The sequence below is a fragment of the Giraffa tippelskirchi genome, chromosome 1 (genome assembly GCF_054371585.1).
Source record: "Giraffa tippelskirchi isolate mGirTip1 chromosome 1, T2T-mGirTip1v1.2.pri, whole genome shotgun sequence".
In the NCBI taxonomy this organism is placed as follows: domain Eukaryota; kingdom Metazoa; phylum Chordata; class Mammalia; order Artiodactyla; family Giraffidae; genus Giraffa; species Giraffa tippelskirchi.
In genome coordinates, this window is record NC_137275.1 from 22,138,848 (window position 1) to 22,158,969 (window position 20,122).

The 20,122-nt window shown below is 40.3% G+C and overlaps 1 protein-coding gene across 1 annotated transcript; it reads left to right on the forward strand.

Annotated features, from left to right (window-relative positions):
• Positions 1-6,777: 6,777 nt before the first annotated feature.
• NAA11 (N-alpha-acetyltransferase 11, NatA catalytic subunit) lies at positions 6,778-16,199 on the forward strand. Its single transcript, XM_081584094.1, has 2 exons — positions 6,778-7,633; positions 15,580-16,199. Exon 1 carries the CDS (start codon positions 6,929-6,931, stop codon positions 7,619-7,621), a length of 693 nt encoding a protein of 230 aa, XP_081440220.1. The 5' UTR covers positions 6,778-6,928; the 3' UTR covers positions 7,622-7,633; positions 15,580-16,199.
• Positions 16,200-20,122: the final 3,923 nt, after the last annotated feature.

Genomic DNA, 20,122 nt, shown 5'->3' on the forward strand with positions numbered 1-20,122 from the left:
ATTTACTTAGCCTGTCTTAATATATTTATACCTCTAATTACATATTCATTATATAAGCATCCACTCAAGACCTACTATGCGGCAGATAATTTGCTAGTTCCTAGAAAACTATTTCCATAAGACAGGGTCATGTCCTTGAGAAACAAAGAAGACAGAAACTAAAAATAAATGATACACATAAAACATAGATAAGATTGAGAGGAGCACACAAATAAGAAAGTAGTTCATTTTTCCAGGAGGATAGGAATCGATAAAAGAGAGGATATTTGAGCCAAATCTGAAAAGATGAGAAAAAATCAAAGCAAGTGCTATGTTTGTCTGAAGTCTTCCCAGGCTTCTTGCCTGTATACACATCTATCATTACAAGCATTGCTTACATATCACAGTTCAAATCAATTACAATGCTGAATCATCTGCTTACTTTAAGAAAATGCCTAAAAAGAATCCCTAACATTTCTGTCCACTTGGCATTGCAAGAAACCTAACTGAAATAGTCTTAATGTTACAGATCTTCAAGCACTTTTTCCATCATTCCCAACCCTTTCCCCTTGCTATCCTGTCCTGCTTCCTACATACTAGTGAATATTTTACAGCTGTGGAACTTTATTCTAATTTGCTTTCTTTTACAGTATAAGCCAAGAACCATATAGACCTGCAATTCACATTGGCCCAAATTCCTTGAGACGATGTTGAAAGGTTTTGTTTGATCTTCCACATTCGGAAAGGGATTTGGATAACATTTTATATACTGGAAACTCTGCCCTTATTCAAGATGTTGATGACCTGTTAGCCACTCCTTCACTGAAATCTTACCACTTTTGTAGACCGTATGTTACAAAGCCTTTAAAAATGCATGGTGACACCTGTCTCAGATGCATTACTTAGGACATGACATATTTATACCAATAGGAGTGAGATCATCTTTTAGGATAAAAACTAATCTCAGTGTCCCAAGACTCACTTGAATTTCACAAATGTCCACCCTCTTAGATATAGCTAGCTATTGCTTACATAGCATATCGAATATGCTTCTATACAAATCTTCTATTTGTGTGTACCTGAGTGTTCAGTCATGTCCAACTCTTTGTGCCCCCATGGACTGTAGTCCACCAGTCTCCTCTATCCATGGGATTTCTCAGGCAAGAATACTGGAGTGAGTTGCCATTTCCTCCTCCAGGGGATCTTCCCGACCCAGGGATCAAACCCACATCTCTCGCATCTCCTGCATTGGCAGGTGGATTCTTTACCACTGTGCCACCTGGGAAGCCCAAAGCTTCTACTGCATCCTGATTAAATATACATCCCAGAGCCATGACCTTTGTCACAAGAAGCCAAATAGTCTTTTTCCTGCTTTAAACAGATCTTATAGAGAACCCTAGAACTGTCTTCTTGGTAATGATAAGTCTATATATTTTTTGTTGTGAGGAAAAAGAAACTATTTTAGGTGTGAATACAGCTTCATGAAGACAAAGAATGGCCCACTCATTAGAATGAGTCAGTTCTGCCCAGATCTCTTTGACTTAGCTGTTCCCCACACAGTCACAGCATTTCTAAAGACACGTTCTAATGTTAGTCTAACAAAACATGCAATTTTATTCTTCTCTGCAAATAGAGAAGGCTGGACTCATACTAAACTCAATCTCTTTGTTACCATTTCAATACAAGTGGAGTTTCATGAGTGTCCTACAGTCCCTGCCCATTGTTCAAACCCAGTATTAACTGCAAAACCTTATTTTCCAAAAATTATTGACCTCATACTTTAGGTAGATATGCCCTGTCAATGGCCAGGAAAAGGTGGGTTTAGAATACGCAGCAATATGGGAAAGTAAAAATTCTTCCATACTGTCTATTCTTGCTTACCCACATGACTGAATTGATCATTTCTGGTCTTATTTATTGTTATGGACAATGAAGGAAACAAGAGTTCATCACCTCAGTAAGTATAAAAACATTTATTTGTTCATTTATGATCTGTTATATATTATCATGGCTTCCCAAGTGGCGCTAGTGGTAAAGAATCTGCCCACCAATGCAAGAGATGCAGTTGTGACACCTGGGTCTGGAAGATCCTCTGGAGGAGGCAGAAATGGCAACACACTCCCATATTCTTACCTGGGAAATCGCATGGACAGAAGAACCCGGCAGGCTACAGTCCATGGGGGTCCCAAAGATTCAAACACAACTGAACATTACTACTACTGCTATTACTATACATTATCTTATTGCTGCCATAAAGGGTTTTGTTCTCTAAATGACTTACACAGGGAAATGCTTTGGCTCACACTATAGCCAAAGCAACTGCCACTCTCCCTTTCTGAGTCCAACTAGTTGCCTCTGAACACTTTGTGTTGTTATCTCTCAGATTCAAGATTAAACAAAATAACAAACAAAATTTACTGACTCATAGGGTGCCTCCTCTTCTCACATTTGTACGGGCCCAAAGATCTTCTTCTTGCTTTCATGGCCAGTGGAATGAAAAAGGTAAATGAAAGTATGTATATGTGTGCTCAGTTGCTAAGTTGTGTCTGACTCTTTGCAACTCTATGGACTGTAACCCACCACGCTCCTCTGTCCATGGGATTTCTCAAGCAAGAATACTGGAATGGGTTGCCATTTCCTTCTCCAGGGGATCTTCTGACCCAGGGATCTAACCCGCAACTCCTGCATTGGCAGGCAGATTCTTTACCACTGAGCCAGCAAGGAAGCCCCAAACAAAGTAATGACAATACAAGTGATAGATATATAATTGACATGTGAGTTTTGAGTTCTTCTTAGTTGGTCTATTTTGTCACACCTGCCCCATTTTTCAAGCCTATACTTTAGCAAGTCCAGTAAAGATACAGTGTTCCTACAGAAGAACACAAGGAACTCAAATTCTGGTAGTCCATGTTTTTTAGGAAGAACCTATTGTAAAGAACCATATGACTCTCTGCATTATGCTTTTAGAGTCATGTCGTCTAAAAACACATATCCCTGTTCACAGATTGAGGTATAACATAAAAGAGAAATTTCTGAGCAGAAGTAATACCAAGGAGTAATTTTTCAATGCATAGGGTCATTTAAAACATCAAAGACCTAAAATATTATAATAAACCTTAAAAATTCATCAATAAAGCACAATTAATAATTAAATTACAACAAAAAATAGTAGCTTTTCAAGCTATGTTACACAAACCACATGGCTCTAGATTACTTTAACTAGTAAAGGAGTGTGAATCCTTATTGGAAAGAATGCTGCACACATTTTCTAGATGAGTTAGAGTATAACCATGACCTATAAGAAAAGAGACTACCTATTCACAACAGAATACATTCTGATGTTTGAGGTTCCAGGTAATAATATGCCAGGAAATGGGAAAGGAAGATTGTATAAGGTACACAGATAATTGTAAGGCTTATAGTCATGTTACATGCCAAGTGGTACTAATAAAATGTGACTTTTTGCATTATTAAAGTTCAGTTCAGTCGCTCAGTCGTGTCTGACTCTTTGCGACCCCATGAACCACAGCTCGCCAGCCTCCCTGTCCATCACTAACTCCCTAAGTCCACCCAAACCCATTTCCATTGAGTCAGTGATGCCAAACAGCCATCTCATCCTCTGTCATCCCCCTCTCCTCCTGCCTTCAATCTTTCCCAGCATCAGGGTCTTTTCCAATGAGTCAGCTCTTCGCATCAGGTGGCCAAAGTATTGGATTTCAGCTTCAACATCAGTCTTTCCAAAGAACACCCAGGACTGATCTCCTTTAGGATGGACTGGTTGGATCTCCGTGCAGTCCAAGGGACTCTCAAGAGTCTTCTCCAACACCACAGTTCAAAAGCATCAATTCTTCCACGCTCAGCTTTCTTTATAGTCCAACTCTCACATCCACACATGACCACTGGAAAAACCATAGCCTTGACTAGACGGACCTTTGTTGGCAAAGTAATGTCTCTGCTTTTTAATATGCTGCCTAGGTTGGTCATAACTTTCCTTCCAAGGAGTAAGCATCTTTTAATTTCATGGCTGCAATCACCATCTGCAGTGATTTGAGAGCCCAGAAAAATAAAGTCAGCCACTGTTTCCACTGTTTCCCCATCTATTTACCATGAAGTGATGGGACCGGACGCCATGATCTTAGTTTTCTGAATGTTGAGCTTTAAGCCAACTTTATCACTCTCCTCTCTCACTTTCATCAAGAGGCTTTTCAGTTCCTCTTCACTTTCTGCCATAAGGGTGGTGTCATCTGCATATCTGAGGTTATTGATATTTCTCCCGGCAATCTTGATTCCATCTTCCTCCAGCTCAGCATTTCTCATGATGTACTCTGCATATAAGTTAAATAAGCAGGGTGACAATATACAGCCTTGATGTACTCCTTTTCCTATTTGGAACCAGTCTGTTGTTCCATGTCCAGTTCTAACTGTTGCTTCCTGACCTGCCTACAGGTTTCTCAAGAGGCAGGTCAGGTGGTCTGGTATTCCCATCTCTTGAAGAATTTTCCACAGTTTATTGTGATCCACACAGTCAAAGGCTTTTGCATGGTCAATGAAGCAGAAATAGATGTTTTTCTGGTACTCTCTTGCTTTTTCGATATACCCCCCAAACTTACTACATCAAGGTGGTATAAAATTTTTAAAATCTATTTGGAAATTCAATTTAGGATTTATGACAAAGGCAGGAATGCCAGGTGACTTTTTTCAACAAATTGTGCTAGATGGATATAATTGCCATGCAAGCAAAAAATAGCTGAACTTCTTCCTCACAACATACACAAATAGATCGCCTATCTAAACCTAAAATGTGAAACAATAAAGCTTTCAGGAGAAATCACAGAAGAATGTATCTGTGACCTTGGAGTTAGCAAAGTTTCTTAAACAGGGCATGGAAAGCATTAATCATGAAATTTAAAAAGTGGAAAATTAGACTGCATTAAAGTTCCTACTTGATGTCAGAAATAACAAAAGAATGAAAAATCAATCAATAGGGGAGGATGCTATTCATTATAAATATATCTGACAAAAGATTTATATTCAGAATATATATATTTTAAAAACTCTTTAATATTGAGAAAAATACACAGAAACAACCACTTCACAAAAAAAATTTAGAATGACTAATAAGCATGTAAAAAAGGTGCTCATCTGTTTATAATAGCCAGGACATGGAAGCAGCCTAGATACCCATCAGCAGACGAATGGATAAGGAAGCTGTGTTACATATACACAATGGAATATTACTCAGCCATTAAAAAGAATACATTTGAATCAGTTCTAATGAGGTGGATGAAACTGGAGCCAATTATACAGAGTGAAGTAAGCCCAAAAGAAAAACACCAATACAATATACCAATACATATATATGGTATTTAGTTAATCGGTAAAGATAATCCTGTACGCAAGACATCAAAAGAGACACAGATAAATAGAACAGTATTATGGACTCTATGGGAGAGGGTGAGGGTGGGATGATATGGGAAAATGCCATTGAAGCATGTAAATTATCATATGTGAAATGAATCGCCAGTCCAGGTTCGATGCATGATACAGGGTGCTCGGGGCTGGTGCACTGGGATGACCCGGAGGGATGGGATGGGGAGGGAGGTGGGAGGGTGGTTCTGGAAGAGGAAAACATGTACACCCATGGTGGATTCATGTCAATGTATGGCAAAACAAATACAATATTGTAAAGTTAAAAAATAGATAAATAAACTAATTTAAAAAAAAGGTGCTCATCTTCATTAGATAAATGCAAAATAAAAACACAATATAATACTACCGCCCTCTTACCACCCCCCACCTAACCGCCCCCCCCAACCCATTCCAGCCCCCCACCCCACTATGCCATGGCTAAAGTGAAAATATGGGGAAATACCAAACGTTGATGAAAATGTATAGCAACCATATTGGAAAAGGCTTGGCAGTATTTATATAAAAGTCGAACATCACAGTCTGTTCTGACCCAGTAATTATAATCCTAGGTAATATAATCCTACACTATTCATACCATTCCCAAGTTAAAAATAATACAAATGGCCAGCAACAATCCAACAGGTGAGTAAATTGTGGTATTTTGGAGCAATGGAAGATAAAACAGTAAATAGTACAAAGAACTCCCAACTATACACAACTAGGTAGCTGAAACAAATACTGAGTGGAAAAAAAAGGTGACTGAAAGTTGCTCAGTCTTGTCCGACTCTTTGAGAGTCCATGGGCTATACAGTCCATGGAATTCTCTAGGCCAGAATACTGGAGCTGGTAGCCTTTCCCTTCTCCAGGGGAGCTTCCCAACCCAGGGATGGAACAGAGGTCTCCGCATTGCAGACGGATTACCAGTTGAGCCACCAGGGAAGCTCGTAAAGAGTGTTTGCACTGTGAGTTCACGTATATAAAGACTGTTAGTAATCTAGGTCATAGTTACACTTCAGACATGGGACAGGGAGAACTGGAAAGGGGTGGGTGTCAAAATGTTCTGGGGTGCCTGCAACATTCTAGTTCTTGCTCTAAATTCTGGTTCAGTTCAGTTCAGTCGCTCAGTCGTGTCCAACTCCAGTTTGTGAACTTTATACAGACATATCCAAATTTAAAAGTTACAGCTGAAACAAATAAGAGAATAACGTCAGCAACAGATCAAACATCAAACATTGTATTAAAATCATTGCGGCCATAAGAAACTCCACTGCTCCACCCCCTAAGCCATGCGTGCGCACACTCACAATGAAGTGAGAAACCTCATTGGCTGGGACAAGGTGCGCACTTCCGGAAGCTACACCTTAGCACCGCCCCTTCCGTCTGCTGGTCATCCCGCCTTCCTGCCACCCAGTCGCCGCACTATTCAGCCCGGCAGCTTCCGCCCCGTGGACTCAAACTCCACCGAGGCAAACAGGGCTTGGCTGTGGTAGCCTTTCTCACAGTCTCCTCCGTCAGATCCGGCTTGCTGCTTGCCGCCATCATGAACATCCGCAATGCTCGGCCAGACGACCTGATAAACATGCAACACTGCAACCTCCTTTGCCTCCCCGAGAACTACCAGATGAAATACTATTTCTACCATGGCCTCTCCTGGCCCCAGCTCTCCTACATCGCCGAGGACGAGGACGGGAAGATTGTGGGCTACGTCCTGGCCAAAATGGAGGAGGACCCAGATGATGTCCCCCACGGACACATAACCTCACTGGCTGTGAAGCGTTCCCACCGGCGCCTCGGCCTGGCCCAGAAGCTGATGGACCAGGCCTCCCGGGCCATGATTGAGAACTTTAGCGCCAAGTACGTGTCCCTGCACGTCAGGAAGAGTAACCGGGCAGCCTTGCACCTCTATTCTAACACTCTTAACTTTGAGATTAGTGAGGTGGAACCTAGATACTATGCAGATGGAGAAGATGCTTATGCTATGAAGCGGGATCTGTCGCAGATGGCAAATGAGCTGAGGAGGCAGTTGCAGCTGAAGAAGGGCAAGTATGTGGTGCTGGGCTCCAGGGAGAACCAAGAGACCCAGGGCAGCACGCTTCCTGGCTCCGAAGTGGCCTGTCAAGAGGGGGAGAACCCGGCCACTGACGGTAGCGGGAGTGACAGCAAGGAACCCAGCGAATCCACGGAAAGCCCCGATGCCGAGGACAGTTCAGAAGACTCAGACTCCACCTCCTAGAGCCTGCTTAAGGTAAGTGTTCCCACTTCCTTGACCCAGTTCCTATCGCCCCTAAATTCCTGCACCATACTTGGGTCTCCAGATCCCATCCCCTTCTAGCCGTAATGGATTTCACTGTGAAAACACCCTGTTGACCTTGGGGAGGAGTGTAGAGTGGGTTGCGGGAAATGCATTGCTCATTATTGGAAGTTAATAGGATTCCATGCTGAAAGTAGAAAGTAAATTCAGTAAAAGAAACATTTATCCTGCCTTTTCGATATGAATTGTATTTCAGAATATCCACATAGTTTATGAAAGAAATTTCTTCTTTATAGAATGACAGCTAATAAAGGCAGAAAGAAGAATGACAGCTAATAAAGGCAGAAAGAATGATAGAATTATAAATTGCCATTTTGAAACTCTTGATCAGGCAGTTGTCATCAATGACTGATGCCATTGCGTGAAAGTTGGGACAGTTTGCAATGATGGATCAAGCTAGCAACACTTGAAGTCACTGGTCAAGTGTAGCATCACTATGTGCTGTGCTGTGCTTAGTTGCTCAGTGGTGTTTGACTCTTTGCGACCCCATGGACTGTAGTCCGCCAGGTTCCTCTGTCCATGTGGATTCTCCAGGCAAGAATACTGGAGTGGGTTGCCATGCCCTCCCCCAGAGAATCTTCTCAACCCAGAGATCGAGCATCACTATAAGGGAGACAAATATTATGTGCCTCCTAATGCAATAAGAAGTGCACAGTGACAGCTATGAAATATTCTTGCCCAAAGAAAATATTGTATTTCTGTATAAAATGTATCTTGAATCCAAAGACCCTGGATCTAACATTTTTATTAAGAAAACAAAAAAAACATAGGGACATGTTAAATTATAATCAGCCAAATCCAGAATGAGAAAATTTCTACAGAACAAATGATCTGGTTTCTTCAACAAATGAATGCCATTTTTAAAAAAGAGAGAAAGAATTTATCTATTAAAACAAGTTGTACAGATATATTAACCATATACAACTCTCGTGGAGATTGTTTGGTTTAAACAAACTAAATATAAGACATTTTGACACAACTAGGCAGAACTTGAACACAGATTGTATCCTATTAAGGAAGTGTTAATAATTTTGTTAAGTGAGCTAAATGATATTGTAGTATTATGTTTAAAAAAGCCCTCATCTGTTAGAGATACCAATTCAGATCAGTTACTCAGTCGTGTCCGACTCTTTGTTACCTCATGGACTGCAGCATGCCAGGCTTCCCTGTGCATCGCCATCTCCCGGAGCTTGCTCAAACTCAAGTTCATAGAGTCGGTGATGCCATCCAACGACCTCATCCTCTGCCATCTCCTTCTCCTCCTGCCTTCAATCTTTCCCAGCATCAGGGTCTTTTCTAAGGATATATATTTAAGTAATTAGAGTTGAAATAATTTGAGGCCTTGGATTTACTTCAAAATACTCCAGCAAAATGAAAAAAAAAGAAGAGAGATCAGTTCAGTTCGGTCGCTCAGTCATGTCCAACTCTTTGCGACCCCATGAACCGCAGCACGCCAGGCCTTCCTGTCCATCACCAGCTCCCGGAGTCTACCCAAACCTATGTCCATTGAGTCGGTGATGCCATCCAGCCATCTCATCCTCTGTCATCCCCTTCTCCTCCTGCCCCCAATCATTCCCAGCATTAAAAAGAGGTCAGGGGGCGGGAAATAGAAAAAATAAGAATGACAACATGTAATAATTGTTGAAGTTGGACTTGGGGGTTCATTATGCTATTTTTCATGCTATAATGTGTGAAAATCAACATGAAAAGTCAAAGAACAAAAATAATTGCTGTTCTTCATACTACCCACTAACCAGTCACTGAAAAGTAGTTTTAAAAGACAATTTAATTTCCCTTAAAGAACATTGTAACACCTTAACAATTTCAAGGGTCAATTTAGAAGCTTTAACTTCTCGTCACCTTACCCTTACATATGAAAAAGGCAGCACCTTTCACATAACAAAGTCCAGTTATGAGTGACACGCTGCATATAATTAAATGCCATTTGATTCATTTACTCATTCATAAAAATTTGTATATGCCTAGCATGAGACTTGGAGCTTGGTATACACCAGTGATTAGGACAGGCTGATGTTTGCATTATATAGCATCTTATCTTTGTGGTTATCAGCTTCTCTTGAGTTGTAATACTCTACCTGAGTAAGATTTTAAGTAAGCAAAGATAATTGGAGATTGCTTAATATATGATATGAGAAACAAAAATAACTGTCACTTTAGCAGGGGAAGAGAAAATAATAATTGTAAGAAAATTATTGTGTGGCAGTTATAAATCTCAGTGTCCAAATTCAGAAATAATTGAAATGTTTCTTTATATTACTGTAATCAGACTTTATTTCTAAGATGAAAGAGGTGTTCCCTGTACTTAGCATCAGTGTCCTTCCATGTTGGAATCTGCTCAGACATATTCGTTGGCTCCATCTAATCTTTGGTCCTTATGAGCCGCATCTGGGTCCTTTCTAGTCAGAGGCCTCTTTAGGTCTCGGGTGTTCTCTGCCATGTTTGGGCCATTTTGGTGGCAAGGGTATTAGTGTGCATAGGCTAGTTCTAAAAATTAATCTCCAAATATCAATAACTGAAAACAGTAACACATTTTCTCACATCACGGTCCGGTATGAGTCAGCAATGTGGTAGGGATGTGGAAGGGAGAGGAAAAGAAGAGCCCTTCTCCCTGAAGTCATTCAGGACTCTTATCTGCTCCTTAGCTCTGTTTGGGAATCTGGTGAAGCCTAAGGACACCTCAGAAAACTGCCTTTGAAAGGCTTGAAAATCTGTGCGATTACAAAGGAAACCAATTTTTATTAATACTGTTATCAAATTATTTTAAAATAAACTTATTTTATTGTTCAGTCGCTAAGTCGTGTCTGACTCCTTACCACCCCATGGACTGCAGCATGCCACGCTTCCCTGTCCTTCACTATCTTCCCAGAGTTTGCTCAAATTCATGTCCATTGAGTCACTGATGCAATCTAACAATCTCATCCTCTGCGGTCCCCTTCTCCTTTTGCCTTCTATCTTCCCCAGCATCGGGGTCTTATGTTCTTTATGTATTTAAAAGAAAATTGAGTGTAAATGCTATTTGGAGATACTTCCAACAGCTGTAATGTAATATTAAAACCTGTGATTTGTATTGGTGATAAAGTAGCAAGGATTGTAACACACTACTGTACCTTAGTGCCTATATTCATAATTGAAGGAAATGCTAAATTTCAGTTGGAGGCTAGTGAAAATCCAGAATTTTTTGTTGTTGTTCCAAATCCAAGTTCATGGTTCTCCCAAGTTCAATCAATGGATCCCAGGCTAAAAGCCCCTGATACAGTGCCATTTTCTAGAATCATATGTCCTCCACTTGTTCATATACATTCAACTTGCAGATAAGGGAAGATAATACACATAGAGGTTTATCTAAGTGTTAAAAGTCAGTCTTATTTTCCTAACTACCTGCAGGGGAGATTAGATAGTGTAGTTTAGTTGTATGCCTGGGAGAAAAAGGAGTGAGTTCTGGTAACCACACAGCATAGTTTCCACAACAGTGGGAACCACCCTAGTGGTGCTCTGGACTTTGAGAAGTTCTTCTTCCATGCCCAGCTAGGAGCCTGGGATCTCTCTGCTGCCCCCTCCCTCTCCATAACATGGCACAAAAAATTCTGCCAGGCTATCTGAGCCGTCTGCTTAGTCACACGACACACAGGTCTTCGGCACAAACCTCGACATGGGAAACTGGGACCCTGCCACCTTGCTGCCTTTATGCCTCTTGTTAAAGACTGGAAGAATTGACCCCTCTATGTGGAAATCCCCCAAATTGTCTAAAGCTGCAGTTACCACCCCTCACCTATGTCCCATTCAGCAGGGGTTTATTAGGACATACACCTAGCTGCCTGAATGGGAAAAGACTTCTGTGAAGAAAGAATAGAGACAAACATTAAAAGGTTAATACAACAGAAGTGTTATGCAGCCACAGTTGTGGCATTCCCCCTGTGGAACTGGAGTTAAAACACCTACAGAAGAAAGTCCTGAAAGAAATAACTTTTCATGTCCCCTTATCTTCTTCTGGGTCTGGGCAACAGAGACCAAGTTAGAAGATTTAGAAGTGATGGTGAATAGGGCAGCTGGTGAAGGAGACTGGATGTCTTCCTCTACAAAGTGGTAATAAAAGTCACTGATAACACTGTGAGAACACTGTGTCAGAGGTAGTGTTCTAGAGACTACTTGTGAATTCTCTCAATCCTCCTAAAATCCCTCTAAAGTAGGTACCCAGGTGGTGCTAGTGGTAAAGAACCTGCCTGCGAATGCAGGAGACATAAAATGTGGGTTTGATCCCTGGGTTAGGTAGATCCCATGGAGGAGGAAATGGCAACCCACTCCAGTATTCTTGCCTGGAGAATCCATCCCACAGACATTGGGGCCTGGCGGGCTAAAATCCATAGAGTCACACAGAATCGGACATGACTGAAGTGACTTATCACACACACACAGGCAAAATGTGTTGCTCCATTTTACAAATGAGAAGTGCCTGTCATTCAGACAGTAAGTGGAAAACAGGGATGCAAACTCGGAAGATGGGACTCCACCAGGGTGAAGATTAAGTGGACAACGCCTGAGAATTGCTTAGCACAGTGCCTCACACACAGTTACTTATTCTGTAAATTTTCACTCTTAAACTGCAGTGATAGTAACCATCCAGCCTCCTTTTTCTTCTCCACAGTAATCAAGTGATAGAATGTTGTGTATGAGCAGCAACAGTTTGCAGTCTTGGAAGGGAGATGCATCTTAATGATTAAAATAGCTTTCACTGACAAGCTGAATGTCAAAGCATTCAGCTGAATCAATGCTCGTCAACAGCAGAGTTTCTAAGGAGCCATAGCAATGAAGACAGGTCAGTTCAAAACATGCTAGTTAAGGCAGGAATGCCATCAAATTGATGCTCCTGACAAGAAATATGTGGATGATTAATAACAAAAAGGGAAAATTGCAGAATCTTAGAATTTTGCATTGAGCTGGCAATATTGAGTTAACCAAGGTTACTTGAGTGACTCTCCCTTTCTGGTTTATTCTTTCTGTCGCTAAGCTGTCATCCTAACAAAAAGTTGTTAAATGTTCACATGAGCATTCACTGAAATAGACTGTTCTTAATTTTACCAGACAACTAATTATAACTGGAATGATACAATGAAATATGGAAGAAAGTTAGAGACTGACAGGTCTGGTAAATTCCTAGTATAACCTTACCCCAGATATGCCAGAAACCATAGATTTCAAATGCTGCTGCACTGTATGAAAATAAAGAGGGGAGAGGGGTGGGAAAAGATAAAATATTGTTTCAAAATACTAATCAGATAGATATCATTTGTTGAATTATTTATAATCTCTAACAATGTCACTTCAGTGTGCAATGTATATATTTAGGATGACTGAAATACCAACTTTGTTAGAGGTAACTGATAAAAGCAGAGGCTTTTCCTAAATGTTACACTCTCTCCATGCTAAGGAGCTCTATGGTGGAAGAGGTAAGGAAGAGACGATAATAAGTTATTCTGTGAATGGCTGTGGTTCAAAGAGCCTTCCTGAAACGTTCTGCAGTGCTGTTTCTTCAGACTGAAATCCTCAGAATATCATAGGATTTTTTTTTTTTTTAAGTTCCAAGTCATAAAATTCTGTTTTGTTCTTGGAAAGTCATGTCAACAATTAACATATTTCTCAGGCTGCTATTGCCTTCCTTTAAGGAATACTAGAGAAGGAAATGGCAACCCACTCCAGTGTTCTTGCCTGGAGAATCCCAGGGACGACGGAGCCTGGTAGGCTGCCGTCTATGGGGTCGCACAGAGTCGGACATGACTGAAGCGACTTAGCAGCAGTAGCAGCAGCAGCAGTAGTGTAAAAATTTGAACTTAATAAGCTAATAAGTTAAGGACTAACAATATTTATATTTTATCTTAATGTCTTAATCGTATCAAGCAATATTTACCGAGAAAACTAAAAGAACTATAGAATTGGTTTTTATATAACTTCTTTTGCATGCCTCTTTTAACAGTATTTGAAACAAATTGAAAAAGATAATGATGATAGACTTTCTGGCCTATTCTCCCACATCTTCCATGACAGCAAATACACTTTTTTTAAAAAATAACATTTTGTATTATATGCTTCTGCCTGTCCTGCTTGATGCATTGTTGTTATTTCTGGGAACTGACGTCTCTGTAATTATGATTTTGGCTTTTCTGAAATTATGATTTTGTACAAAAATGCTTTTTAACTGGCCTGTGCTTAATAGCCTTTATCCTACTACTTCTGTGTGCATCTGATAGATGGGAAAACAGTGCATCTTTACAATTTTAAGGTTCTGTTGTTGTTTTATTTGCAGCTACTCAGTAATGGGAAGCAATACTCCACTAGCTTTAACTTATATATTCTATTCACATATCACACAACCTTTCTACCTTATTAAGTATAGGGCCCATGTCCCAGTTTCTTGGTTTCCAAAATTACTACAGACAGTGACTGCAGCCATGAAATTAAAAGATGCTTGCTCCTTGGAAGAAAAGCTATGACAAACCTAGGCAGCATATTAAAAAGTGGAAGTATCACTTTGCTGACAAAGGTCCATATAGTGAAAGCTATGGTTTTTCCAGTAGTCATGTACCGATGTGAGAATTGGACTGTAAAGAAGGCCAAGTGCCATAGAATTGATGCTTTCAAACTGTGGTGCTGGAGAAGGCTCTTGAGAGTCCCTTGGACTGCATGGAGATCAAGCCAGTCAATCCTAAAGGAAATCAACCCTGAATATTCATTGGAAGGACTGATGCTGCATCTCCAATACTTAGGCCACCTAATACAAAGAACCGACTCTTTGGGAAAGACCCTCATGCTTGGGAAGATTGAAGGCAGAAGGAGAAGAGGATGAGATGGTTGGATGGTATCACTGACTCAGTGGAGTTAAGTTTGAGCAAATTCCAGGAGATAGTGAAGGACAGAGAAGCCTGGCATGCTGCAGTCCATGGGACTGCAGAGAGTCGGAAATGACTTAGCAACTGAACAACAACCACCATGTCTCATTTATCTTCATTTCCTTAACTCCTGGCACATTATTCCTTCATTGTAAGTTCTCAGTATATAGTCATTGAAAGAAGGAAGGAAGGACCCTCCCAAATTACCAATGTAGAATTTAAAAATTGGAAAGGAGAGAAAGTGTACTTAAGGCACTACTTCCTATTACCTAATGTAATTAGAATGCTTTTAAGTTATGAATAAAGAGACATAATGGGTATTTTGGTTTCATCTCCAGGTCTCACAGAAAGAAAGTGTAACTTCTAGAATTGGATACATTGCATCTAGAATGCTTTTAAGTTATGAACAAAGAGACATAATAGGTATTTTGGTTTCATCTCCAGGTCTCACAGAAAGAAAATATGACTTCTAGAACTGGACACATTGCATCTAGCTTATCAAGAGCTAAAAAGGCTTTTCATTTCATTTGAATTGAGATAAATTTCCTATTTCTCTTTTTTTTTTGAGATAAATTTCTTTTTGAGTGGAGTAGGATGGGGTAGAATTTGAAGATGACAAGCAAAAGTGTCATAATTTCTTTAGGTTTAAAAGAAGATCTTTGGGGTAGATCTCAGCCTTTCGTTGTTCTCCCCGGTCCCCTTTCTCCTGGGAGAAATGGCTTTTAGATGTCAAGAAAAGTTCGTGTGTCCTGACCACAGGGAGGGGAGAGAGCCTCAGGTTCACGTGTGGCTCTTTGTGCTGTCACCTGAATTCTCACTGGCTCCCACGCGAGATATAGCGAGTCTAAACTGGCTGTTAGTGCCTTGTTGATCTGCTGCCAAAATCTGTTATTGGTTAAATCCAGATTTTATCCTCTCAGAGGGGTCAGAGTCTACAGCCTTTCTTTGCTCACTTGCTCTCTTTTCACTTCTCAACAGCATGGCAGGTCCTCGTGTCTCAACCACATCTGCTGTCTGAATCCTGGCTTACCCTGTGAACTCTGTAGCATCTGCTCTGGGGTCATCTCAATGGCTTCTCACTCTCAACCTTCCACATATCCCACCGGGATCATGACGGAATACATGGACACAAGAGCCTGCTGTGCAAGCGCCAAGGAAGTTTGAGGCCTGCCATCACCGAACCTTTCCTGGCCTGCTCACACCATGCCCGCCATTTTACTGTGTTTGTAGTAGTCCTTTGTTGGGTGTGATTGTCTTGTAAGGTTGTCCCTTCCTAAAATACAGAACAGGAAACAGGGAAACTCCCGAAGTTCCTGGGCTTTTAGTTTTTGCCATTGTTTCTCTGGGTTTTCATTCTTGAGGGGGTAGTCAGGACCATCCAGTCAGACCTCATGCTCCCTTCCTCCTCCCTGTTCACCTCTCCTGGTAGAAGTATTCTGTTTCCTCTTCCTTTCTCCAGGAACCTGTCCTCTCTCATGTCCTCTCCTTTCTTGAAGAGGTGTTCTCCTGCTTCCCGGTGGGAGGAAGTGGTAAGGGCTTCTATTATGCAATCAGAACTTGGAGAAAAGGACAACCAGTAATTAAATTGGAATATCTAATCTGCTTGTTTGTGTCAGGTTTTTTGTTGTTGTTGTTGTTAGTGACATAACTTGCCGTTTATTGAGAACCTATAATGTTCAGGCACAGTGCTAGGGCCTTTATTACCAGTGTATTTAATCCTCTCAGCAACTGGAAGGTAAGTATTATTATTCCTGTTTTATAGATGGGGAACCTAAAGCCCAAGGAGGCGAAGTAAATATCTAGGACCTGAACTCAAAGTTATTTGAATCCAAAGCCAAAATTCCTTTCACTTTCCTCTTGCTCCTTTTTGCATTTTATTTATGAAAGTGTTAAATCAATAGCAAAAAAAGGGAGAATCTAGTTTTAAAATGTGTTGACTCAACACGTGACAACTATATGTCTTTTGTAAATATTTATATAACACACTATTATAATCCTGTCTACTGTTTTCCACAGTAAAAATAAGTAAAGGCAAAACATTTTGACCACTTTTGACGAAGTACAGCAGAGGTCACCAGATAAAATCCAGTTATCATTACTTAATGTTCTTCTATTCACTGAATGTGAATTACCATAGTGTGTAATATTTCTCGTGTTTAAACTTTTATGAAAACTAGTGTGTATGGTTTAAAGTTAAAGCCCTGACATTAACCACCCAATGACAAGAGAGAAATCTGTTGTCTGTGGTCATAATCAGCCCTCCTAAGCTCTTCTTACAAATCTACTCTAAGAATGCACTCTAAGAATGCCGGCCTAATAGGAAATGATTGCCTGAGGCAGACATAAAAGTTTTTTCCTATGTAAGGATTTGCCAATACAAACCTCTCATCCATCTTTCCATCTTTACTCTTTTTCTTTTTAATTTACTCTCCCAGCTCTAAAACTATTTTATTCCTTCCTCTCAAGCATGTGTTTATCTCTTTATTTTTAAATATTACAGCTTCTAACATCTGTCTCTAGGGCAGCATAATCTTACTGGTGAAATATTCCATGTTTTCCTTGAGCCCTTGTCAATATGTCTTCGTGTTAACAGCTTAGCAGATGGAGAAACAGAAGGAGTAGCCTCAGCTTACCTGAATGATTTCTCTCCGGCACCCGGCACATGACTGTCTCTACTAACTTGATGATAGGAACTGGAGTAATTGGAAGATAAGAAATGATGCCTAACTCTTGCAGTGTTACTTACTAAAACTATCGGCAGCTTTTTTACATTACTGTTAGATCCTTTTTCCCAGTCTCATACCAGGAGAAGACAGAATTATAGCAACCTACCTGGTTTGCACTGTGCCTACTTAGATAATGTAAAATAAACAATAAAAACTAATACTGCTTTGGGCATAAATTAGCATGTTCCCAGGTGGTTCCAGGGTAATCACTATGATTTAGCAGGAGCAATAGCTTTCTGCAACAGGAAATGTGGGAGCCTGTGATACTGCTTTATGTAATAGCATTGTTCTTTTTACATGCAGCTTATTATTATTACTATCTAATGGGCTGACTGCTTTTAAGTATTGGGTTGGCCAAAAGCTTCATTTGGGTTTTTCCATAATATGTTGTGGAAAAACCCAAGGTTTTTTGGCCAACCCAATACAAACCGAGAGAGGCCAGAGCAGGACTTTGAAACAAGGATGTAGGAGAGTCAGTGGTGAACACCCTTGAACTAGCTGTAGGAAATGACCCACACCTACTCCTGTACTTGCTACTTAAACTACCTGGGTAGGCTCAGGTCTGTGAGCATATTGTTCAGAAACACTAATCATCAAGATGCAGGATTTTCTCTGGCTAATAGAAACTTGTGAATGAAGTCTGTGAGTTTCCTAGTTGGAACCTGTGTGTTTTCCCTTTAGAGATAAGAACAGGAACCGAAAGTGACTGAAACAATAATGGGGAAGCAGATGTGTGGGAGGAGCAGAGAAGGGTGCTGGAAGTTAGTCCAAAGCTGGATAAACTAGGAAAGGACAAGGACTCTGAAACAGTTGAAAGAAAGTTTTCTCAAGCTTTTACACACAGATGGGATATTTGGAGCCCATGTTAAAATGCAGGTTTTGTTTCAGTAAGTGGGGGTGGGGAGGATGCTGAGTGCATTTCTAACTAGCTCCTGGACAATGGGCAATGCTGATGTTGCTGATCTAGGTATCACACGTTGACTTGTTGGTGTCTAAACAGTTATCTCCAGCCATGGAACTGGTCCAGAATACCTGTAACTGGCCTATAGGTTGGTTTGTATTAGGCCCCAAATAATTTAGAATCTCATTCTTAAATGCAATGCAAATCTTGTTTGTCTTAGGAATTGTGTCATATGAGGTTGATGACCTAATAATTTCAATAAAAATTCCAAACCTGTTTCATCAAAATGTGTAAAGCAAAATTTATATATACAGTATATGAGCTATAGTGATAATAATTGACATCTTCTATTATATTAGAAGGTAGGCTCATCAGGTAAAAATTTCTTTACCTGCAATTTGGGAGACCCCTGTTCAATTCCAGGTTCAGGAAGATCTGCTGGAGAAGGGATAGGCTACTCACTCTAGTACTCTTGGACTTCACTGGTGGCTCAGCTGGTAAAGAATCTGCCTGCAACGTGGGAGACATGGGTTCGATCCCTGGATTGGGAAGATTCCCTGGAGAAGGGAACAGCTACCCACTCCAGTATTTTGACCTGGAGAATTCCATGGACTGTATAGTTCATGGGGTCTCAAAGAGACTGAGCAACTTTCACTTTCTTTGATACATTAATATTTCCTCATCTTTGACTTCCAAACAAGTGAGTGGGTAGACGAGATTTTTGAACTGTCACTCAATTTATTGTGTTTGTTGGTCCATAGATTACCCCAGACACTAAGAATGTTTCCCATGCTGATATTTGACATAGAATTTGAACATGAACACATTAAAAACAAAAAAAATAAGAGTATGAGATCTTTATGTGGGTTGAAGTGGTGTGGGAAACAATTTCAAGAGAAAATTTCCCATCCAGGGATAAGAATTTCTAGCCCAGGTTTTCTCAAAGTACAGTTCATCAAAGTCACCCAGGTGCTATGTTAAAAATGCAGTTTCTTTGACTCCAGCTCAGATTTACAAAACAGAGCATGTATTTTTAACAAGCCTCCAGGTGATTGTTTTGTATGCTGCCACCTGAAAATCACTGACTAGTAAGACATTGAATTCATCATGAGGTAATTTGAAGGGCAATTTTCCCATAGTGACACTCTCCAAATTTAATTTGTTCAAAGAAGCATTTTGTTGTTGTCTTTGCTATTACTTGTCTGCCCATCCTTTCCCCAGTCCTGCCACATCAGTGTCCCCTCCCTTTTCCTAGATTTATCCTTGTTTTTTGTCTCCAAGCCAACAATACCTGTAGTTTGGCATTAGTGGGCATATAGCACAGACGTGCAGAGTCAGAATACTCACAAACACTCTCAATGAAATTTTCTTAATTTCTTTCCAGAACAAGAAACTAAAATACTGCAATGTCCAGTTATGAGTCAGATACCAGGCCAGTCTGGAATCACAGACTCTTCTATTCCTGTGTCATTCGTTCCTCATAGCCCTTCATCATCTGGGTGTTCTGAGTCAGAACTGTTATTAACAGTACTCGGCCAAAAACCTGATGAAACAGACCAAGTGACTTATCACAGCCCTTCTTAATATTTTTTCCTAGACATGAATGCTTCTTTGAAATCTTAAAAGACACAGGTCATTTCCTTGAGGCACACATGAAAGGTTATTTAAACAGCTTGTTCCCTTATATGGATATAAAGATGAAATTTCGTGAAGTTCTGCAAAAAAAAAGAAAAAGTCCTTTCATTATAAATCATACATATATTGCTTTCACACCAAAATTAAGATAGATTTTGTGTAAGGTCATCACCTCAACTGCATATTTTAAGAGCTTACTTAGAGAACACAGTCCTTAGCAAGGAATTGTCACAAGAAGTGGTTTAATAGAGTGAGAAAT